Source organism: Acomys russatus, chromosome 22, assembly GCF_903995435.1.
Source record: "Acomys russatus chromosome 22, mAcoRus1.1, whole genome shotgun sequence".
Taxonomy (NCBI): domain Eukaryota; kingdom Metazoa; phylum Chordata; class Mammalia; order Rodentia; family Muridae; genus Acomys; species Acomys russatus.
Window position 1 is genome coordinate 26,463,878 of NC_067158.1, and position 24,161 is coordinate 26,488,038.

Sequence of the window (24,161 nt, forward strand, 5' to 3'; positions counted from 1 at the left end):
AGAGGCAGAAATAGGAGCAGAGGTCATGGAGGAATGCTGTTTATCAAGGCTTGTTCACCTGCTTTCTCAAAGCACCCATGACTACCACCCCAGGAGTGGTACCTAAATGGGCTGGGCCCTACCACATCAATCACTAATTAAGAAAACTCCCTTCAAACTTACCTACAGGCCAAGCTTATGGAGACATTTTCTCAACTGAGAGCTCCTCTTCTCTTCCTATTCCTAGACGACTCTAGCTTGTGTCCAGTTGACATAACTAACCAGCACAGTGCCTTTGTTCCTGCCCACTTATGCCTTCCTTGGGCCATTATCACTTGGGTCTGTCTCCTGGTGTCAGAATTCACTTGAATCTGATTTATGTTCCAGGAGGTCCTAGGACTTGATGCTCTACATTTCTGATCTTCCCTCCATCCTTGCCTTACAAGGAGTGCTGTAAATCTCCTTGGGTCATGGTGGGAATGCCAAGTGCATCCATCTATTGAACTTTATTCTTAGGTGAACCTGAGGAATGGTCTCTTAGATTGCCTTTGCTGCTTGCTGGAATGTTCCCAGGCCGATGCCATGCTACTCTGATCTGTCTTCTAGGTGGCTTTCACTGTTTCATTTATTTACTTTTTGGAGGCAGGACTCACATGGGCATGCCCATAGTGCAGCATGCACATGGAGGGCAGAGGCTAGTTGTTGGGAATTGGTTCTCCCCTTTTTACGCATGGTTCCTGGGAATTGAACTCAGATTGTCAGCCATCTTGCTGACACTGTTCCATTTCACCAGCTCTACACAGGCAAAATTATTGTGTATGTGGTTCTGTGGTCTGGTCTGAAGTCTCATGATCAGACTGAAGGTGAGAGACTTTGACAATGCTTGGTGGGCAGGAGTAGGTTGAGTAAAGCCTTTGTAGATGTCCTTGTCACTGTGCTGTATCATGGAGCATTGAAGGGCAGCCTGGACTGCTGACCTTGGCCTTGATAGCATAACTGATTTCCATGTGCTTCTGTGTCCTTCATGGTAAATGGAGAAGTGGCATTCCTTATGCCGTAGGCTTGCTTCACAGGTGATGCACTAGGAATAGTACTGATGGAATTATATGGCCAGTGTCTCCTCATGGCTTTGGGGCGTCAGGAAACTATCTAATGTAGTGATTATTCCCAGGGTGGACCAGTCGTACCCAGTTTGAAGAAACTTGGGCCACCCTCCTTGGTGTCCTGGTGACTCAGCCCCTGGTGATGGAACAGGAAGAGAGCCCACCAGAGGTGAGATTTCTGGAACTGTGGGGTGGTTAGCTGGGAACCTGTAGCTGTAACAGCAAGTGACTCTGTGTTCTGAAACAGGAAAACAGCCTAATCATATCCCAGATGATGCTCCAGAGTAAAGACAAAACCCCCTGGGAGGCCTGGAGACTGAGGCTTCCTGTAGCTAGGATGTGTCCTTTACTTTGATACATGCCACATAAGTGACGAAGAGGATTGTTCTCTTTCAGCACCCTGTGTTCTGCTCATTTATCACTGTCTAGAGGAATGTCATTGAACTAAAACAAAAAAGACAGTGAATCCAGGCTATGTGTGTATGTTTCTTGTTTGGTTAGTTTTCTTTTTTTTAAATTATCTTAGAGGTTTGTTAGCTTATGTATACAATGCTTATATGACATGAATAGCCACCATATTCTTATAAAATGAAGTTTGGGGTGCTAAAAGTACTGGGATATGAGCTCTTGATTCTTAGAGAAATGTAATGGACTTGTGGAAATGATAGGTAAGAGGGTGAATCTGTGTAGGTCACAAGTCAAGATTATCTTAGACGCATCCGTAACTGCCAGGTTGCCACAGGCAGTGCTCTAAAACGATGATGGAATTTAAGAGCAATGTCCTCCAAGGTAAATTCCTATTTGGAGTTCTGTGCCAAACATTTGGGTACTTCAGGTTTATTCCAAGGGCCAGGTTTATAGGTGTGTAACCAATGCCCAGCAAACTAGCACTAAAGACCCTGGCCATGGGAAGCCACAGCACTTAAGGGATTTTATTCCCCTGCATGAGGCCATGTGGCCTGTGGGCACTGTGTGAAGTAGAGGCAGAGCGAGTGGTACTTATTTTCTTGTCATGTTGTCAATATGTGGACTGTTCCTCTAGGAAGACACAGAAAGGACCCAGATCCACGTTCTGGCTGTGCAGGCCATCACCTCTCTAGTGCTCAGTGCAATGACTGTCCCTGTGGCTGGCAATCCAGCTGTAAGCTGCTTGGAGCAACAGCCCCGGAACAAGCCCCTGAAGGCTCTCGATACCAGGTTTGCCTGAGTTCCTATGTGGGCCGTGTTCTACTGCAAGGATGGTGAGGTAGCCCACTCCACTCTCAACTCCCCTAGCCCTTTCCTTTGCTATCAGAATTAATGTAACACTGTGCCTGTGGCCCTGCCCAGGGATACAGATCCGAAAGTGATTTTTATCATCAGTGACAAGCTGAAAGTTTAGACTGAAATGTTATGGGCTTCACTGGGTGTTCAGGCGCAGGCCTGTGGGTCAGGAATGAGCACCTGCTGAAGGGTTTATTTGCTGTTACACCAGCTGCTTCAGGCAAGTGAAAGAGAAGTCCTGGTGGTTTTCAGTTCTGTGATGTTTGAAGGAAGCAAACATGTTCTTTCCCTTGGTTCTGAATTTTAGATTTGGAAGAAAGTTGAGCCTGATCAGAGGGATTGTAGAACAAGAGATCCAAGAAATGGTTTCCCAGAGAGAGAATACTGCCACTCACCATTCTCGCCAGGCATGGGATCCCGTCCCTTCTCTGCTGCCAGCTACTACAGGTACAGGAAGGAGCTAGAACAAGAGTGTGGCTGGCATTCTTGCTATGGCTTAACAAGGAGGCTGCATGCTGAGTGTATTGCCCTCATTCACAAGTCTCGTGCTTCGCCTAGACCACCGTGAGAACCATGGTGTGTCTGTCACCTTATTTAAATGAAGAACGTTTTGTAGGTTCTTTTTCTTTTCATTGTGTACATTAATTGTTCAAAGTATTGTGTTTCGTAAGGACATTTTCATACAAGTACATAATATATATTGAATGAACCACCCCCTAAAACCTCTTTACCATTCCCTTTGCCCACCTCCCTTTCCCTTTGCTGTCCCTACTTAGTTATGTTGAACAAACTGCTTCAGTCTTATAATTAGCTCATTCTTTTAGGAATTGTTTATTGCTGCAAGTTTAAGTACCTTGAAGACTTTATTTTGGAAAGTTTCTGTGTGGAAATGCAGTGTGCCAGGTGTCCCAAAATGGCTTTGGAGACATTGAATTAAACTGGGCCTTTAAATGCTCATGGGCCTGTACCTTGAGGAGCCTTTGTCCGGCCCAGTAAGATGGGTGAAGATGGCTCCGCAAAGTCTTGAGAGAGATGTGGATAGATGGCTATAGGAACTCAGAGTACAGCTCTAGGGAGGGCAGCAGAGTGCCCGGGGGAGGATGGGTGGTGTGAGATCTAACGTACTCAGCCTGAGCCAGAGAAGAAGAGGTAGTCTAGTTTGCCCAGCAGGCCCACCAGCTCAACAGGTTGCAAAGTGACAGTACTCCAAGACCTACTGGACCTCTGCGTAGCGGGGCTACGCTGCCAGCGGTGAGGACACCCACACTGGGCAAACATCTGTCCAGGCAGGAGCAGGTTCTCATGCAGTGCTGTGCTGATGTTTTACAGGTGCCCTCATCAGCCATGACAAGTTACTGCTGCAGATCAACTCAGAGCGGGAGCTAGGCAACATGAGCTACAAGCTGGGCCAGGTCAGTTGCACTAATCCATTCCCCTCCATGAGGACTGTAGGCTGAAATTATAACCAGCCTTGTCTGTCCTCGGGCTTGAGCTGCATGCCACATTTGGAGAAAAAGTTTTTAATTACATACTTTATCCTAGATTTTAATATATTTTGCATATAAGCATACAGATGTGTATAAAACATAGTAGGGTAATGGGAGACAGGAGAGACTCAAGATGCATGAAAGGTCAGAAAGGAGAGAATAGAGTAGTCAGCTGAGAGCTGCACAGGCAGATGCACTCACTGAAAGCTTCCTGGCTGCTAGCTCAGAAGACAGCTAAGTGTACAGCTGTGCAGGCAGCAGGCAGGTGAGCATTACCCTTCAGTCAGAACAATAGGAGTAGTTTATAGCTTCTGACTGCAGGGCTCAGGGAGCTATGGTCTCTGCTGCTTTTCTAGACAAACGCCTCTGTTCCTTCCTACCTTCACAGAGAAGCCATCACAGTGATGGTTAGATGTGCTTTTTATGGAGTGTTTCTGAAAACGAGGTGATGACTAAGATGCCTGGGGCTCCTGGGTGCATGGCCATATTCTAGGGTCCATGTCTCTGGCTCTGTGGTCACACTATCCATTCTAGCTCAGCTGCATTCTGTTTCCTTCAGTACTTGAGTCCAGCTCCACTGTCTGCAAGTTGAATATAGTAGAACTGTGTGGGCCAAAGTATAGTTCTAGCCCTGCCTTTCCTGGGATACCTGCCAGCTATCAGAAACTACCGAGCTGAGCTGCCACTCCATTTTGGGGAAAGAGGTGGTAGAAGGGGCTGGGTGTGGAGAATACTGGCACCTAGAATTCATTCTCAGCTCTCAGCTTGCTGTCACTGAAGGTATCCGAGATCCTAAGGAAAAACACAAGAGGATTTGTAGAGGAGCAATCAAAAGAAAGGTCACTGTTCATATTGAGAATGCAAAAACGACTTCACCTGGAGCTATTTGGGAGCTTGGGGCTCTTGGTTGCCCTTTATACCTTCCTAAAACAAGCATATCTCCTTCTGCATCCTTGCAGAAATTTCTCTAAGCAAGCATCCCAGAAAAAAACAGAATCTATCCCTGGAAAAGACAAATAAATAGGAGCAGGTTTGTAAAATCCATGTATGGACCCCTTTCTCCAGGGTCCAGTCAGCTGTCACTCAGAAGCAGCACTGTCACTCTTTGGAGCCTCTTTTACTTCATACCTTCCCCAGACACTCTTTCAGGTCTTGAACCTGAGGTCCCAGTTTTTCTGCCAGCAGTTTAGAGCCCTTGCCTACCTACCCAGAGGCTTCTCGGACAGCAACAACAGTTGAATGGGATGGATCGTTATGGTGGCCATATGTGCTCAGACTAGAGGGACCGGATTGTACCTGCCCAACAAGAACCTGAAGCCTTCACCCATGCCCTTATCTCTGGTGCCTGCTTCCGTGGCAGGTGTCCATACACTCTGTGTGGTTGGGGAACAACATCACGCCCTTGAGAGAAGAGGAATGGGATGAAGAGGAGGAGGAAGAAGCTGACGTCCCTGCACCAACATCACCACCTGTATCTCCAGTCAATTCCAGGTTTACTGGCTTTTTTTTTTTTTTTAATAAGAAATTTGAAATTTCTTCTCAGTCACTTGATTTGTTTGGGGTCCTTCTTGAGGCGAGCATCTCATCTGTATATGGGGAAAATATCCATGTTTCACACTCCGCAGAAAACACCGTGCTGGGGTTGATATTCACTCCTGTTCGCAGTTTCTGCTTGAATTGTACAGCCGCTGGATCCTGCCATCCAGTGCACCCAGAAGGACCCCCGTCATCCTGATCAGTGAAGTGGTTCGATCTGTAAGTTGCCTTCCCCTCTCTCCCCTCCTCACCCAGAGGCATGTGTATGCCATGCACACATATGCACTCATGCATGTACATGTACTAAATACATTCAGTAGACAAGCACAGCACATACATGTACTTACTAAGAGCACTGGTTCAGAAGAGTAATGTCAGATAAGTAGTTTCACAGTACTTCAATGATCTTTAGCTCCCAGCAGCCCAAACAAAGGGTATTTACATCATGAATGGTATCTATGGAGGACCAGACTGGCCTTGAACTCACAGAGATCTGCCTGCCTCTGCCTCCCGAGTACTGGGATTAAAGGCATGCACCGCCACCACTACCTCCTGGGTGTTACTTGGTCTTTTTAAAAGTGATAGTGGGGCCAGCCGTGGTGGCACATGACTTTAATCCCAGCACTCGGGAGGCAGAGGCAGGTGGATCCCAGTGAGTTCGAGGCCAGCCTGGTCTACAATGCGAGGCCAGGACAGGCAAGGCTACACAGAGAGACCCTGTCTCGGAAAAAAAAAGTGATAGTGGGAGCTGGAGAGAGTAGTAGTTAAGAGCACTGGCTGCTTTTCCAAAGGACCCAGATCTGTTCCCAGAATCCACGTAGGGGCTCCAGGGGATATGACTTTTTCTGGCTCCTGCACACATGATGCACCAACATGCATGCAGGCAAAACACCCATACACATTAAAATAAATTAAAAACAAGTACATATATGGATAGATTGGTGATAGTACAGCAAGATAGCTTAGCAGGTAAAAAGCGCTTGCTGTGCAGATCTGACAGCCTGGGTTAGATCCTCAGAACCCACAAGAAAAGGAAAGAACCCAAAAGTTTTCTCTGGCTTCCACATACATGCTGTGGTTTGTATGCACCTGTATTTATACACATACATTATACACACACTCAATGATAATAAAATTAAACAAAGGTGGCAATGATAAAGCCAAGAGAAATGATTTCTCTTCCAGGAGTTTTGTTGATAAACATTGCCCGAAAATGATCATTCCTATATATGTGGAGGCTAAGATGCAAGCTCTTCCTCCATCTGTAGTGTGCATGCAAAGGCACATTTCTTTTCAAAGGCATTTTTAACATGATATTCTATCACCACTTCTGCACTCTGTATTTTAAGTCTCTGCAGTCAGGACTGAGGATTCCCTGTTAGTCCCCGTGGATATTAGATACCAGTATTAGAAGTAACCTTGCTGCATACTGCATTCCAGGCTACATTTCTTACACTTTCCTCTAGGTGAAATCTCTCCTTGTTCTGATTTTCCAGCTTCTTGTGGTGTCAGACTTATTCACTGAACGCACCCAATTTGAAATGATGTATCTGACACTGGCAGAACTACGGAGAGTGCACCCTTTAGAAGATGAAATCCTCATTCAGTACCTGGTGCCCGCCACCTGCAAGGCAGCTGCTGTTCTTGGAATGGTGAGTGAGAGATAGTGCAGAGGCTGCCCTCATTGAAGCTATTCAGGACTGCTCTGGTTGGGACCTTGTGTTGGTCAAATGTGCTGCATGCATCTGGATATCCAAGCCAAGCTCCCTGGCACATGTGAACCACAGTTCTAGTCAGCTGGCCTGTTGGTGCCATCTTCACAGGGCACTGTGAGATGTCTTGTGGGCATGACTGGAGCACCTGTTCCCCTGGGCCTTTATGTCATTACAGCAGGGTACTAGCTGTAGGACAAAAGGTGTAATGGCACTGGGACAACACAAATAGTGGAACTGTGCCTTGCTTCTTCTGCAGTCTGTCACTTGGCAGCTCTACTCCATTTCTCTGATGGGTCTGGATCCCTTTCAGTCTACAAAGCCTTCCCTGGTGACCCACTTGTCCTAGAAACCCTGCATTTCCACTGAGAAATGTGGACGTTTGTCCTTAGCATCGTAGTCTTGTTCCAGTTGCAGTGCTGTCACGGAGCACCTTAGAGGAGTTCATAAACAACTAATATGTACTGCTCATGGTTCTCAGGACTAGGAAGCCCCAGATCAACTGCTCTGGGGATGCCCCTTGTGTACACATACCTCGCTTCTCCCACTCACCACAAGTCCCCATTATTCTGCTGCTGGTTTGTCAGAATTTAGCTAGGACTGCTTGGTTGTCTTTCCTGTGTACGTATTATTAGGTGGTTCTCATAGAACATACACCAGGGCTGGGCAGTGGCGGCACACGCCTTTAATCCCAGCACTCGGGGGGCAGAGGCAGGCGGATCTCTGTGAGTTTGAGGCCAGCCTGGTCTACAAAGTGAGTCCAGGATAGTCAAGGCTACACAGAGAAACCCTGTCTCAAAAACAAAAAGAAAACAAAACAAAAAACATACATCAGATGCACACATGAAAATAATTACCTGTGGTGTCCGCCTCTTGTTGGAGCATATTGGAGGGCATCAGCACTGCCCGCAAAGGAAAGTGATTCAGGACTTTTGCCCTGTCACTTATTATCACATTTTAAAATTATGTTAAAATGTTATCATTAAATGTTTAAAAGTGTCATGTTTTCAGCCTTTATTTCCAGGGATCCTTTTTTGTGATAACAATATAAATTGTTCAGGGACTGGGGAGATGATTACAAGCACTTGGCGCTCTTGCAGAATACCTGAGTTCTTTCCTAGCACCCAGACTGCCAGCTCACAACCAGTACCCTCTTCTGGCCTCTACAGGTTCTCATAATGCACATCCATATTTAACATGTAGACACACACACATAACATATGGAAATAAAAGTGATTTTTAAAAAAGAAAGAAACTTACTTGTTCAGTAGACACGAGTGGCTGCCATGTGTGAAGTAGTTAGAGCTGCTGGCAGGAGTGGTGTGGGACCCATTCACCATGTGCCATATGTGCCATGTCTTTTCTTTTAGTAAGAGCAGCGCTGCAGCCACAGTGTCTGGTGACGTCTCTTACATACCTGTCTAACCCTGCACAGTAGTCTCATGAATACCAGCTCACATAGGTCATGGCAGAGCACAGCTCCCACCTCTCCTAGAACAGATACACAGCATGGGTGGCCATAGCCTGGGCCACGCTGGTGACTAGCACCATCCAGAGAACAGGAACAGTGAGCACTTAGTCCCCTGTGTGAGCATACTCTGCAAAGCAGGCATCCTCTGGGTGTTGTCAGGACTGTGTCCTTGTGGGAGGTCCATTTTCCTTTATGGAGGGGGCTTCAGTGGCTTGATTTTCCTTGTAGCTGTGGTTTTGTGCTCAGGCCCAGGTTCCTCAGGCAAAATGTAAATCAAATACATCAGGCAAATAATGGTCATTTTTAAAGAACGACCCCAAGGCAGAATGGCGAATGGCTCCAGTACCCAGCTCTGTGTACACAGGAAGCTGTCCTTGAAGGCAATTGTCTTCTGAGAGGCTTTCAGCCTGTCCTGTGCTGCTGCAGACAGTGTTGCATAGCTACATTGCTTTTCCTGGGGAAACCTGCACAAGGGTCTGTTCGCCTCAGATAGGCCACTGATGATCCAAGTCCAGCTTGTGAACCGGTATATTTTCTGGCTTTCCTCATAGGAACATGGATGAGAGCTTATTCATTGGAACTGGGGGACCCCCAAAAGTTGCATAAATGGAGGCACCACACCCTTCTCCCCTTCACTTAACCTTCTTCCCAAGACCCAAGTACAGCTGGGGCTGGATTGTGTGCAGCATGCTAAGGTTCAGAACGGTTCCGGTCCTTGGCTACCCCTGTGATGAGGGAACATTATAGTCCTGTGCTTATGAGAGTCTTGTGTGAGTGCAGGTAATCCCAGCTCCTCTGATTTCAAGATGGCATGACCATGTCATGTCCAGAGGACAGTGTTCCATAACATGCATCCAAACTGTCACTTTTCTTTGCTGTTAGATCTGCAGCCTTCAACAGCATAGCCTGGTGTTACACTTGCAGAAGTATGGTCAGAGGCCTAGGCTGTACTGTCCTTAGGAAGGACACACGACTCCATGGCATAGTCTGGGAAAGTGGATGAGAAGGAAGACTATCAGCCTTCTTTAGCCTGAGACCACCAATATAGACTCCCTTGGAGGACTGGGTGACCAGAAGTTCTCTTATATCATGAGACCAAATGAGTCCTCAGCTACCCTTTCCTGGGGGCGGGGCACAGTCAGACAGTGAAGTGCTGCCTCTGGATTGCACAACCCAGCAACAGTCTTCACTGTTGAAGAGTCCTGTGTCAAGGTGTGTGCTGGGTGTCTAGGTGTGAATTCAGCTGCCACATTTAGAATACCTAGTGGAAGTGATACCATGTCAGTCCAGGTTAGCACAAATTAATGTCAGGAGCTCCACAACTACCAACACGCTCTTGTTAGGAGGAGCCAAACCAAGTACAGTGAAGAGACAAAAATGAGCTGAGAGAGAAGCTTCCTGGGCAAAGCCTAGAAAACCAGGTGTAATACTGTTCCAGAATAGTCATACAGAACATAATTCACACCGTAGGTAGACAAGGAGGAGACAACACATATGAGATGTTCCTACAGGGACCAGCAGAGCTCAGAATCAAGGACTGTCAGTGATGGCAGGTTTACAGAAGCACCCTCTGCCTAGCATGTACCACAACTCCAAAAGCAAAAGCAAATGAGGGCACAAATCACATTTTCTACATAAGGTAAATCTTCTCTCAAATTCAGGTTTTTAGATGGGGTTGGGACTGTGTACCAACCTCTCCTGGGTGAATTTCAGCCATTGTGTGGACTCTGCTGTATGCTGGATTATAGCCAGGCTCTTTCAACTTCAGGGAATCAGGCCATTGGCAGTCAGCCATCAATATGTCTCCAGCAGCTCAGGTCTGTGCTTGTATCCAGGACAAAACTGTGGCAGAGCCAGTCAGCCGCCTACTGGAGAGCACACTCAGGAGCAGCCACCTGCCCAGCCAGATTGGAGCTCTGCATGGCATCCTCTACGTGTTGGAGTGTGACCTCTTGGATGACACTGCAAAGCAGCTCATTCCAGTTGTTAGTGACTATCTGCTGTCCAACCTCAAAGGAATAGCCCAGTGAGTGGGGCTGGCTGGGTGGGCTACAAGCTTTGGTGTGGTCTTAACAACAAAAATAAAAAATGAAATGTATGCCAGAACTGGCATGGTAGCACATGCTTGTAACCCAGCATTTGAGAGGCTGAGGTAGAAAAATTGGCATAAGCTTGAAGCCAGTTGGAGCTACAGGTAAGATCCTGTCCCAAAAGCACTAACAAAATATATGGTAGGCCCTGGTAGGTGGCAGGCGGAGGACCAGGAGGTACCTTTTCAGGAAATAGTAGCCATGAGACACAAGGACACAAACATGTCAGAGGTTTTCTTGGACCTCTCTAGCAGGATGAAAAATCCTGCCTCTGCGTCGCTGTCCTCTGGCATTTACCAACTGCTATGGACAACAACCTTACGCTCTGCCACCAGGCTCAGCCTCCTCGTTAGTTCTGATCAGCCCCATGTTTCCTATGAGGCCCTTTATTCCTGCGCTGATCTCCACCTCCCCTGAAGACAACTCACACGCAGCTGTGCTTGGGTGTGACTAATGGAGCATAGCTGTGCACTCAGAGTTTGGGGCATGAATTAGGGATGAGCAGGGGCTTGGAGGAAGATCCAGGTGTTCTATGACAGGATTGTAGATTGAGAGATGGTGAGTAAAGTTGAGTGGAAGGTTTGGAGATGATGAGGTCTTAGATTGGCAGACATAGCTACTGGGAGGAGGTGGCATTCTGACAAGTGAGCAGAAGTGCATTTAAGGGGCCCAACAGGCAATGGCAAGGTGAGCTGGAACAGAGATAGTGGCTTGTAGCCCTTTCTTCCTTGTAGTACTTGCTGGGTAGTAACTTACTGTGTGTGAGGTGGGCAAACAGGCACCCACTGTCCCTGTGATCACAGATCCTGGCCTGGGACAGATTTGGGCAGGTTATGTGAGAAGCACAATCTGTGTCGAGGAATAAAGAAGGCACACAAGACTGGGCATGGGTATGAGGAGCTTACAATGCCCGGTCAGATAATAAGTAGACCTTGCTCAGTGCTTTGGGCAGAGGATCCCATATCACACACAAAGCAGTGGCCAATTCCTACGAGTGACAGTGTCGTTTGAGCACATCTGAAAGGGTAGTAGAAATGGTGCTGGCTACTTTGCTTATGGTACCTTTGGTCTAACTCATATGCCAGCCACGTCCCTACTGCTGCCATTGGGCAAACAGGTATCAACTGGGGATCCCATGGGTTAGAGTGTTATAAGTTAACATACGCCACACATGACAAAGAACCTGAAGAATCTGCAGGGAGAGTATAGTGACCTATGGAGAGGTGCAGAATTGGGGATGGCATGCCAAGCTGAGGCCATGCAGCTCTGGGGACAGTGTGATCACTAGGCCAGCCAGGTGAAAAGGCACATGGCCCAGGGCTCTGCACTCAATAGGTGTAGATGGATATGCCTTGAAACTGTCTCATCTGCAGACAGGCAGGGGCTGCTGTCTGTGACTGGGTGTGATTACTGTCTCCTATTCTCAGCTGTGTGAACATTCACAGCCAGCAGCACGTGCTGGTGATGTGTGCCACTGCATTCTACCTGATGGAAAACTACCCTCTGGATGTGGGACCAGAATTTTCAGCATCTGTGATACAGGTGAGAGGGCTGTGGCTGGGCTCTGTTGGACACTGTACTGGCGGGCCACTGTGCTTTGGGGAAAGATAAGAAGTCTTTCTTCTTACCTAGATGTGTGGAGTAATGCTGTCTGGAAGTGAGGAGTCCACGCCCTCCATCATTTACCACTGTGCCCTCCGGGGTCTGGAGCGTCTCCTGCTGTCTGAGCAGCTCTCTCGGCTAGACACAGAGTCCTTGGTCAAGCTAAGTGTGGACAGAGTGAATGTACAAAGCCCACACCGGGCCATGGCAGCCCTGGGCCTGATGCTCACCTGCATGTACACAGGTGAATGAGTTGTACGGTCATAGACTTGCCCAGGGACATAAGCCAGGCCTCATAGTGTGGGCCTAAACCAGCCCTGTCACCTTTCTAGAAATCCTAGAGCCCAAGGCAAGGGAACAGCTTATATGACACTACCATGTATCCAGGCTGCCACTGCATCCCTGAGAGCTGGGTCCTGCCTTGCTAGGGACTCTAACCAGCAGCTTTTGAAGGATCTCTGCCTGTCTGGTAAAGTCCTATAGGAGCCACTGAGTGAAGGTTTCAAGACTTTTGAGTTTCAGTCCTGTGGCCTACTGAGTGTTTCTGTTTCAGGAAAGGAGAAAGCCAGTCCAGGCAGAGCCTCTGACCCCAGCCCTGCTACACCTGACAGCGAGTCTGTGATAGTTGCTATGGAGCGGGTTTCTGTTCTCTTTGATAGGTAAGAAATGCAGCCGGGTGATGGTAGTGCACGCCTTTAATCCCAGCACTTGGGAGACAGAGGCAGGCAGATCTCTATCAGTTCGAGGCCAGCCTGGACTACAGAGCCAATTCCAGGACAGCCAGAGCTGTTACACAGAGAAACTCTGTCTCAAAAGCAAACAAACAAACAAACAAAAAAACAGAAATGGAGCAAAGCCTTACCTCTAACCTCAGTACTCATTGACTATCCTAGAGCCAAAGCCAGAGCAATTGCTTCTATGAGTATTTGTTCATCCTTTTGAACTTTAAAATGCATCTTTTCAGCCATTTTTTCCAATGCATGTATATTCACGGAGCACCACCTATAGCCAAACTCAGGGACAACTGGGCCCATTCAGGTGTATAGCCAAGCCACTGCCCTAGTGGATCCCACAGTCCACTGCTGAGGAAATAGAAACTACAGGAGTGTACCTAAGTGCTGCAGTGGGGCTCAGCCTGTATCCTCCCTTGGTTGAGCAAGGGCACAGCTAAGTGTCTGAGTCACTTTTACACTTCTCAGCTGTACAGCACAGTTGCATGTGCATTAGTGGGATAGTCATAGGTCAGCACTCTTTCAGCACAGAGAAGGATGCTGCTAAGAGGAACATGTAGGACATTGAGAGAAGAATCATCAGGAACATAGATTGGGGTTCATGTTTGAAGGAAAGAAAAACTCCTGATTGACAGTAGTGTTCTGGAAATTAGGACATGTACAGTGAAAAGTTCTTGGAGCATTTTGATTTGGAAAGTCTCGTCTATGATGTTTCCACCCTAACCTATTCCTGCTGTTCTTTTATAGGGCTTTCCCATAACTGTACTGTTCCCCCCCCATAGTGGGAAAGATCACCCTGTGCCCAGATTAATCAGGGCAACAAAAGGAAAGTCTGGGTGTCACCTTTGGCTTTTAAAACCCATACCCTAATTGTGGTCTGAGCCCCACTTGGAGCATCCCTGTGGGTCAAAGGCCTCTGAGCCTTAGTCCATGTTGGCTCTATGAGCAGGCCTGAGAGGCCAGGAGCCAAGGTGAGGCTCAGATCAGCTCCTCTCTTTTCAGGATCCGCAAGGGATTTCCCTGTGAAGCCAGGGTCGTGGCAAGGATCCTGCCTCAGTTCCTAGATGACTTCTTCCCACCTCAAGATGTCATGAACAAAGTCATTGGAGAGTTTCTGTCCAACCAGCAGCCATACCCACAGTTCATGGCCACTGTAGTATACAAGGTAAGGGTGTCTGTATGTGGGGCAAGGGCGGATTAGAGAGATAAAAGTGAAGCCAACCTCACACTTCAGTGGGCCTCTTATCACTGTTAGACTCATCCTGTAAGGTGGGTGGCAGCTGTGGCCCCAGTCCCCTCACCCCAACCCCATAGCCTGACCCTATGCTCAGGGCTCTCTCCTCTCCAGGTTTTTCAGACTCTGCACAGTGCTGGACAGTCATCCATGGTCCGGGACTGGGTCATGCTATCCCTGTCCAACTTCACACAGAGAACTCCAGTTGCCATGGCCATGTGGAGCCTCTCCTGCTTCCTTGTCAGCGCATCTACCAGCCCATGGGTTTCAGCAATGTATCCTTCCATGGGTCTTTGGCTAGGTTTCCGTCTCCACCAGCCCTTCCTTAGTCTCTTAGCATTGGGTTTGAATTTCACTGAATGTTTTGAAACCTAAATTCTCTCTTTTTGGGGGAGGGGGTTTTGGGTTTTAGGTTTTTGAGACAGTTTCCCTATGTATCCCTGGCTGTCCTGGACTCACTTTATAGACCAGGCCATTCTCGAATTCACAGAGATCTGCCTGCCTCTGCCTCTCCAAGTGCTAGGATTACAGGCATGCACCACCATGCCTGGCTGAAACCTAAATTCTAAAGAACCCCACAGATACCAAGGTGATTCCTAACCTTTGCCAAAACTTTGACAGGGACACAAAACAGAAGGTCTAGCTATTTGCTAGCCAGGGCTGCCCAACGAGTGGGTTTGTGGCAGGAGTGCTACTGCTGAGAGAGAGAGAGAGAGAGAGAGAGAGAGAGAGAGAGAGAGAGAGAGAGAGAGAGAGAGAGAGAGAGAAGGGGAGCCCATGGGAGGCAGGGCAGCTCAGGCCAGCTGCTAGCCCTGCGGCTGCCCCATCCTCTGGCATGCTCTGTCCCTCCGAGGTTTTCTCAATGCTGCTTCTCATTAGCTCTCATCTTTATGCCGTGGTCACCCTCCTGGGGAAAGTCGTAAGTAAAGCTGCAGTTCCCGCCCTGACAGTGATGCCAGGAGTTCCTCTTTTGACAGCCTCCCCCACAGTAGACCACGAGAGTTACTGAGCAGGCTGACAGCACAGCCTCACCCCAAGCACTGGGAAAGCCTTGCAGGCAGGGTGCTAGCTCTGCCCTCCCTGCACTGGAGCAGTGTGAGCAAGAACACCAGCCACTAGCACTCTGTGGGGATCCCAGCCCAGGTAAGTGCTGCTACACAGAGCACTGGGAACCTGCACCCTCTCTGCATGCAGGGCTTCCACTTTCTAGGCCTCTCTGCCTACCTATGCCTGCCCTCCTGGGCAGAGGGCAAACTGTAGCTGGCGAAGGATTGCAAGTGGCCGCTGCTGTGATTTAGGCTGCCCTCAATATTCCCTCGGCCTGTTGGTGGACTAGTTAGGAAGGGAACCACTTGGGGAGGCTGTCTTCCCACCCTTGCCATTGTTCCCCTTAACTCTTCTACCAGCCTTCCACATGTCATCAGCAGGATGGGCAAACTGGAGCAGGTGGATGTGAACCTTTTCTGCCTGGTTGCCACAGACTTCTACAGACACCAAATAGAGGAGGAATTCGACCGCAGGGCTTTCCAGTCTGTGTTTGAGGTGGTGGCAGCCCCAGGAAGTCCATACCACCGGCTGCTTGCTTGTTTGCGAAATGTTCACAAGGTCACCACCTGCTGAGTAGAACCTGTGGAACAATAGGCTGAGAGGAGGCAGCTGCTGGGGCCAGAGCCTCCATCAGGCTTTTGCTGGGGGCTCCCTTGGTCACACAGGCTTCCACTTGTGTCAAGTGGACAGCCAGGCAATGGCAGGAATGCTTTGCCATGAGGGCTATGCAGGGAACGTGCACTATGTTGGGGATGAGCCTGAGTCCTGGGGCCTGGCCTTGCTGCAGCTGGTGGCAGTGCTAGGTTGCCCAGGTGTTTGTCTTTTTGCTAGTGTTCCGCTGGCCATGGTCGCCAGGTTGCAGCTGCCCTAGTATGTGGAGCAGAAGTCCTAGCTCTTGCCAGATGGTTCTGAGCTCTCCTATCCCACTGGGCTGGAGAGCTCCTTTCCCACATTTCCCCAGCAGGACATACCTGCCACACCAGTGTCTGGACACAAAACAAATGGTGTGCGGGAGCTGGGAACTGGAGGTACCAGATGTCCAGCGTCATTTTCCCTTTCTCTGTTTTCTTCTCAGGAGTTAAAATTTAATTATATCAGTAAAGAGATTAATTTTAATGTAACTCTTCCTATCCCCGTGTAAAGTGTGTGACTTGCAAGGCTGTGCTGCATGTGACAAAGTTTATGGAAGTGGATGGACCTTCTGGCCACTGCTCCCTCTCCTGTAGCAACTCAATCTAGTCGGGCAGGTCCCTGTGTAGCCCTCCCAACACTTGACGGCACTTGCACTTCACACATCTCCCTTTTCTTATGCATTACATTTAACCAGCACAGAGAGGGGTATTAGTGTTGACTGCCCTAGGTGAGAATCCTACCTGTGGCCCAACTGAGGGACTAAGGAGACAGCTTTCCTCTGTTGTGGTTTTAAGAGGCTTGCATTGCTGCAGCAACCGCTCCTCAGGCATGACTGTCAGGCTGTCTACTCACCAGTGTCAATGCAGCCTCCTTGTCACTCAGCCTGGGCAGAAACAGTGTTTGCTGCACCCAAAGAGGCTACCCCAATAACCTCATCCCTGGTCCTGGCTGACCTGGGCTGACTGGCCGTTGTGGATGCTCTCCCTTTGTGTCTTCTGCATGGTGGGGACCTGAGAAGTGCTGGCCTGATAACCCCAAAGGTGTCTCTGAGCTATGGTTTGTTGGTTTGTCTCAGTTTCTCTTGATCAAGGGAAAGCTTGGTGTCCTAGCAACTGTTAAGAATGGACCCAACACCTCTCGCCCCTTCCCATCTTGCCTTCTGTCAGCCCAGGAGAGTGTAGACCCATGCTCATCAGAGCCCAGGGAGGCTGCAGCCTGACAAGATGAGGCACCAAAAGGAAGGTTCAAAATTAGGTTAACCTATGGCCTGGGACATCTTCTCATGCTTGTCAGAGCCACCTTTTCTTCCCAAGCCCCAGGCCCAGAGTAGCAAGGTCATGTTAATGATCCCTGTGTATGGGCTGCCTTCATTTCTTGGCTTGCTATTTGGCTGCATGACAGAGCAGGTTCTCTGCTGCTCGGCTAAGTCGGTCCATGTTTCTCAGCTGTAGAGTGAGGGAGAGGGGCCATTTGGAGCTGTTTCTTGGCCACACGGGAGGAAAGCGCTTGCAGCCTATCAGATTGGCTGTGCTTCAGTCCATGGATTGCTGCTTGAGACCCTTGAACTCCCTCTGTCTTCCCATCATGGCAGTTAAAAGGCTGCTGGGATGCAAGGTTCCCTACATCCACAGATTGTGGAGAGCCAGCCTCACACATGGTCTGATTGTTTTCCTCTCTGCCCTGGCAGAGGCTACCCCAAGCCAACTCAGCCCATCCTGGTGTCATGGTAGCGCGAACAGTGGACATAGGTCAGGTCTCTCATGAGAACCTTAAGGAAAGCTGCTGAATTTCAATGAAAGGAAGTCACCAGTACCCTCTGCTGACTCAGGGCTTCCACTTCTAACCCTACATTTCCCTGCTAGAAGTGCTTAAAGGGGCCGCCTGGAAGAACTCGGAATGCTGCTGCCACATTCCCAGGTTGGTCCAGCAGCTCTGAGATGAGCACACTGCAGGCCTGGTTACTGCTCCTGGTAAAGGTTTATATGAAAGTTGAATGTGAAATCTGGAGCCATTCACCTGGGGGTTCATTTCAGTGAGCTCAACCTAGAGTTCAGTCAGCCTGTTGTTCACAGTGTGACCTGTAACAGTTCTTAGTATGGGCTAGAACAACCTCTGCCACAAAGCTCTTCTCTGTTCATGGGTGCCACACCCTGGAAAAGCACCCGAGCGCAGGCAGGTATTCATTTGTGTGTATACATACCCGGAGTTGTATGCGCATGTTTGCGCGTGCACGAGCACACACACACCTCAAAGATACACGTAAGACCTGTAAGAATACCTATTCATTCTTTCTGAAAGCAGACTTTTAGCCGGGAGTGGTGGCACATGCCTGTAATCCCAGCAGAGGCATTCAGATCTGTGAGTTCAAGGCCAGCCAGGTCTACAAAGCCCTGTCTTGGGGTTGGAGGGGGGGGCGGGGCAGGGGAGTGGACTTTTTTTGGACCTTTGTGACTCTAACATCTGAGAATGGAACTCAATTTTTTAAAAAATGTCCATAGCTCATTAAAGTCCCACATTGCCCCACCTGACTAACTGCAGGAGGGACCAAAAATTTTTATCAGATTCCTCAAAGGCTATGGATTTCCAAACTTTATTTTAAAAAAACAAATGTGATTTTGGTTGTGAGGTTTTGGGGGCAAGAGGTGGGATGTTGTTTCTGTTTTCCTGCTGGTGCTGTCAGGAAAGATTTTAATGAAACCAGGGTAGAACCACATGGCAATGCACTTCAGCATGTTTCTTCTCCAAAATGTGCCTCCCTCCCACTGCTGGCCCCCTTGACATGTAGGTGACTTTGCAACTGCCAAGTGCCCTTTATAATTCTCTCGTTTTCGTCTGCACATGTACCCTTCAGGAGGGAAGAACTAGAGTGGTACCACCCGCAGCCCTGTAGAGTATAGTGCTGGGGAGGGCACTCACCTTAACAGCCTCCTTCCTGTGTGCGAAACAGCACTGCTTTTGGCCCATGGGACAGGTCTTACACAGCAATAGCTTGGCTCACAGCCACCTGTCAAGGAGTAGGGCCTCCCATATGAGGTGGCGGGAACAGTCTCCTCGCGCTACCTGTGAGCATCCTTGCCCACACAGTCCCACTTGGGCTTTAGCCTCCCTCCCTCAACTCTGAGCACGAGGATCATAGCTGCTGCCAGGGCAGATGTGAAGCCATCTTTTGGGGATTGGTATGTGGGAGTAGCAGATGCTGAGAGCTGCTGAGGCTGGGGCGGTAAGCTCAGGGTGTCATGGTGTGTAAAAGAACTGTTCCTCAATGGGTCTGGAGCTTCCAGGAAAGAAGAACCAACACTGAGCAGTGTGACAACTAAAGATGATCTGAAGGTTCAGGGCCACCCTCCATGTGTACTTGTCACACTTAGTGCCATCAAAGGAACGGCTCCCCTCCAATGTCTCTGAAAACCCTCTGCCACAAGCTGGGTGTAAGGTGATAGGTGGCAGAAGCCTATCTGCAGAGGTTTGGCTGCATTTCTAGGGGGCTCCTGTCCGGGCCTTGCTGCTGTGTGCCACGGGCTCCACTGGGAACCAGCAGGGCTGTGATGGGCGTACCCCGGAGCCCAGCCCAGACCTGGCCGTCCACTTCCAAGAGGAAGGACTGATATGAAATGTATATTTAAATTTTTTAAATTGCAGATATTGTACATTTGAATTAAAGAAGCAATTAAACCACCGTTGCTGTTTGGGGCTCGCTTTACTTACGGGATCCTCCTTTCTGGCATTTAAGGAGAGCATCCTGCTCAACTCCAGTGGAGCAAGTATACCGCCAGCAGTCGGCTTGACACTGTAAGGGGCAGGCAACAGTAGGTATGGAATGAGCCTGTGTGCCTGGAATTGGGACCAGGCCTAGAGGCATTCACAAACCCTATTGAAGTGATCTCCCTGTCTGGGAGATAAGGTGTGCCAAGTTCTCAAGGCTATTGGCATTTTAAGCCCATTTTGCGAGGTCCTAGATACTGTTTGAGCTTCCACACATTGCTCCAGGGTATTAGAGGGGTGATGAGGCTCTGTCCTCACATAGGACACACAATTTGGCTTTCAAGTCTTCGCATAGTCTCCGCCATAGTCTTCTGCCTTTCTGGCCATGCTCCTGGTGCAGATGGAACCCCTCTGCCCCGCAACACAACTGGCCTTCCCACCTTTGTCTTAGGCTGGTTGCTGTGTCTGCAATACCTACCCTGCCCTTTGTAGCTTGCAGCTCCTTATACTATGTCAGTGACATTGTCCATCTTACCAGGTCCCTCCTTTCATACCTGGGCTGAGCCTGAAGTGCAGGCACTTTGTCCACCAACCTGCAGGAACAAGGCTGCTTGGTAAAGACTTTCTGAAGGCCTGTCTAGTTTCAGTTGAGAGGCAGAAGTTGTCTACCTTGTCCTTCAGCCCACCAGATACTGAAGTCAGTGCCAGGATCACTCTTGGAGCTTTATGGATTCTGCCAGTGTATTACACTAGCCCTTCTGGTGTTTTCTATAAGTTGATGAACCCTACCAGGCATGAAGGGCCTGGTAGATGTCCTACCAGGTTTAGGTCCTTGTTCAGTAGTAACTCAAGCATTTGATGGTAGCATGGGAATTGCTTCAACTCCCTAAATCTACCCCAGCATCCTCTCCAGGAATAGTGATACTATCCTTAAGATCTTCAACGCCACTTGCATTTTGGTCACTTCAGGGAAATGAAGTGCCCCTGCCCTCCTGGAAGATAGCCAGGCCCTTGATACAACAGGCATGGGTGATGTTTCCAGAAAGGATGAGGTGAGCCTTTCTGGGATGTCTGTAGCACATTATTCCTTCTAGCCACCACAGCAGAACACATATCACCAGAGTAAGCCCCCCCCCAGCTTGCACCCTCCCCCCCCCCCCCCAGCTTTCATTGTGGTGTTTGCTTCCAACTCTTCCAAAAAGCATTCAAGAGGAGCTTCTTGAAGAAGGAGCCTAATTGTGATGGATGAGGGAAGCCAGGGTGAGTATGTGTGCAACTGAGTGGACAGGTTCCAGGTTTCCTCAAGCTCAGACTTCCTAGGATGTGGGCTTCACCTCCATATGAGGCAATACAGCTCAGCCAAATCACGAAGAGCCACTTGGGCAGCCCAGGGAAGGCTTGTGGGCAGAAGTGACCCAGGCACTTGAGAATTACCGTGACCTTCCTAGAATCCACACACATCCTTGGCCCTGAAGCCTGAATCTCATCTCCCAAAGTATCTCCCTCCACATTGTGCTCCTGGAGGGGGTGCCTGCTTCGCTTCAAAGTTGGGGGTGGGCATTTGGAACATGGTTGAGGTGGGGAGGGCTGTACACAAAGGCAGGAGGTCAAAGGTTAAGAACTGGGCTCCTTGGCATGTGATGGCAGTGTCCACCATGTAAGCTCTAAGGAAGGTCCTAACCCCTCTCATGAACCACCACTGAGATAGGCTACACCTCACATACCGCCCAGAGAAGTTCAAATTCCTTAGCCCCCCCCCCCCAAGACTCCCTAGACCGAGGCCCTATCACCTCTTCTTAGTCAAGGCTGTACTTAGACACTGCCACATGTGCACACATTTCATATGCTTCCAGGCCTTTGTCAAGTCTTCAACCCCTAAATTTTCCCACCAGTAGAGGCTCAGTTTACAGCCCCTAAGGCTACTGGCATCCTGCCATAGCTACCCATTTTCTACTAGAGGCTGAGCTTGGCTGCTATCACCCTGGTCAGGCCTGGTTTCTTACCATGTGAACAGTTTGAATAAATGCAAGTTTCAGATTAGCCCCAGACTCATTATTTAGAGGGGAAAACAGAGCCTAAGTAGGTTTCATCAGCTCACAGCACAACTAGTCTTGACCCCATTCCCTGTACCTGGCCTTTAAGAGACACTTGCTAAAGCTGACCTGCCCCCTTTCCCTTCAGGTGCTACTGGGGGCCCTAGTCCTCAGCCTTTTGCCTCTTCATCCTGCGACAACCGAGGGTCCTAGCAGGCCATGCAGCTGTGCCAAGGTATGGATCTCTACTCTCAATGGAGAGGCATGTCCCAACCTAGGTGGGGGCAGCTGGGGCTTGGACAAACACCCAGTTTATTCTTGTCCTTGGAAGTCAGGCAAGGACTCTCTGCTCTAGGAGATGCCCCCAGAGGCTACCTTCTTCCTAGGGTGGCTGGTGCCCACATGGCTGAGAAGAGGTGGGAACCTATCTTACCTCCATGAAGGTGTCACCCAAAGTGTTGTGTTGTTACAGAGTAGCTCCTGCCAGACTGGCTCTGCTGCCTTCTACTTCCTGGAACTTGGGCAAGCAGCTGGTGTAGATGCGTCCACAGCAGCCATCTGACTACAGAACCCAGAGTAATGGCAGTAGCATCCATTAGCCAACAGCTAGCCACTGGCCTGGCTTTGAGCTCTCCAGGGCCTCTAAGGAGATTGGTTGAAGGGGCTGAGAGATGGCAGATGGGGATCTAATGACCTCCCCATATCCCTAAAGAGATTGTCGCTCTTTGGTCAACATTTTGCTGAGTCATTTGTAGTCATCTAGCTAGCTTCTGTTATTCTAGTACAAGGATCAGGAAGCTGAGGCTAGGGTCCATTGTTAAGGTCACACAGAGTCAGAGAGAGCTAGATTCAAAAGCTAGCAGCTTGAAGCTAAGCATCGTGTCATACATACACTTTCAATCCCAGTACTCAAGAGGCATACTGAGTCCTTGGGCCCCAGATCATGTTTGGCCTGCCTTTCCCTGTTAGCTGGAGCTGCTCTCTGTGGAGGCAATAGGGCAGGTTCCTAGTTACCCTGCCCCTCAAGGATAAACTTTTTGAGCCTAAAGAACAGGGAGGGGCCTTTCGGGAGGAGGCACTTTCTAAGCGCTCTACTACTGTGAGCTCTGAAAACCAGACCCAGGTCCCACGCTCGGCACTAGGGGGCAGCAGCGAACCAGCAGGCCAGTAGTATGTCTGGCGTGCTCACTATCTGACCTTGGCATTGAGGAGGATTTGCAGATCTTCTGAGTACTCCTTTGGAGAGATGGGAACAGTCATTGGGTGCCTGCAAACAAGCCCAGGGGTGTCCACAACGCTCAGCAGTAGAAAGGATGTTTCTGTGTCCCTAGGTGACTCTTAGGGTTCAGAGAAGTCAGGTATTGGCCTAAACCTGTGAAGTGTCACACAGGGGGGCTGCCCTCTGCTGCCTTTCCACTTCTGATTTTGGCCTGGAACTCAGGTCCCACTCCCACCACCCAATAGGTTACTAACTGTGCTCATTACAGTAGACCTTGGAAGCCCAAAGACACAGCTTTGTTCCAGGCTGAGTTCTTCCTGTCTTTGGTCAGGCACGGGGGTGGACTGATGCTCACTATACCTCTGCTGACCAGAGACTCTTAGCCATATTGCTTAGGGACCAGGCAGGACTACCAGTAGAGTATACTGGACCCAGAGACACTAGGATCAGACTAGACCCTGTGTCCACCACAGCCAATCCGGCATGAGGACCTTATGTCCCATGGAGCCTCATTTGGGCCTTACCTTCCAGAAATTAGCTGTTGATGCCATGTGGTGTCCTTTCCCTCTGCAAACTCCACATTCTATACTCCCGCCCTCCTGTTGGCTCCTTAGCCTGAGGTCTCTGCCTAGCCCCGTGGCCATACTAATCTTCATCTTGACATTTTGCTTGTCCCCACCCCAGCATTGCTTTGTCTCTTAAGGCCCTGAAATGTGCCCTGCCTTAGGCTGTTGAAGTTGCCCTCTGACTCTTGACAGTTTTACCTGATGGGCCTCCTCATCTCAGCTCACTTTGCCTCAGTGCTGGGATCGTGCTTCTACCCATGTGAAGGTCAGCGCCTTTGTCCTAGCTCCGACTAGCCTGGCTTCCCAGCACCCATGCAACCCGACACCCAGGGTGTTGGGTAAATGGAGCAAGAGGAGCAAAGAGTCAATGGGGAGGAGGCAGGGCCTCATGAGGCCCAGCCTCAGTAAAGCTTGGCAGGCCTCTAAGAGAGGGTGACCTCTCAGCAAGGACCCCACCACACCAACATCGTCAAAGCAGCATCGGGGCCTCCATCTCCCTTGTCAGCCTGTACCTTGGGTCTCAGCATAGTGCCGATCTTGGGTCTCAGACTCTGGCCTATGTGAACCAGAACCAGATGGGGCTGAGGTGGGGACTGCTGCCCAGGTGCCCCTTGTAGGAGCCTGTCAAGCATGGCTGAAGCAATTCTCTTTTAGGGCCTAGAGGGCCAGCGAGGTGGGAGGAGGGCTGGGAGCCACAGTGGGTTTGGGCACAGCCTCTCACTGCAATATTGATGGCCCGTCAGTGCGGCCCTG

At 49.5% G+C, this 24,161-nt stretch overlaps 1 protein-coding gene across 1 annotated transcript in view; it reads left to right on the plus strand.

Annotated features, from left to right (window-relative positions):
• The window catches only part of Htt (huntingtin), a 153,563-nt gene extending 136,781 nt beyond the window's left edge, over positions 1-16,782 (plus strand). Inside the window, exons 54-67 of the mRNA XM_051165062.1 lie at positions 1,151-1,251; positions 2,125-2,279; positions 2,653-2,792; positions 3,675-3,757; positions 5,193-5,323; positions 5,458-5,587; positions 6,865-7,020; positions 10,387-10,577; positions 12,069-12,183; positions 12,274-12,487; positions 12,797-12,902; positions 13,977-14,139; positions 14,323-14,483; positions 15,615-16,782. Coding sequence (XP_051021019.1) covers positions 1,151-1,251; positions 2,125-2,279; positions 2,653-2,792; positions 3,675-3,757; positions 5,193-5,323; positions 5,458-5,587; positions 6,865-7,020; positions 10,387-10,577; positions 12,069-12,183; positions 12,274-12,487; positions 12,797-12,902; positions 13,977-14,139; positions 14,323-14,483; positions 15,615-15,828 — 2,060 coding nt within the window. The 3' untranslated portion in view covers positions 15,829-16,782. The remainder of the gene's footprint in view (positions 1-1,150; positions 1,252-2,124; positions 2,280-2,652; positions 2,793-3,674; positions 3,758-5,192; positions 5,324-5,457; positions 5,588-6,864; positions 7,021-10,386; positions 10,578-12,068; positions 12,184-12,273; positions 12,488-12,796; positions 12,903-13,976; positions 14,140-14,322; positions 14,484-15,614) is intronic.
• The last annotated feature ends 7,379 nt before the right edge of the window (positions 16,783-24,161 follow it).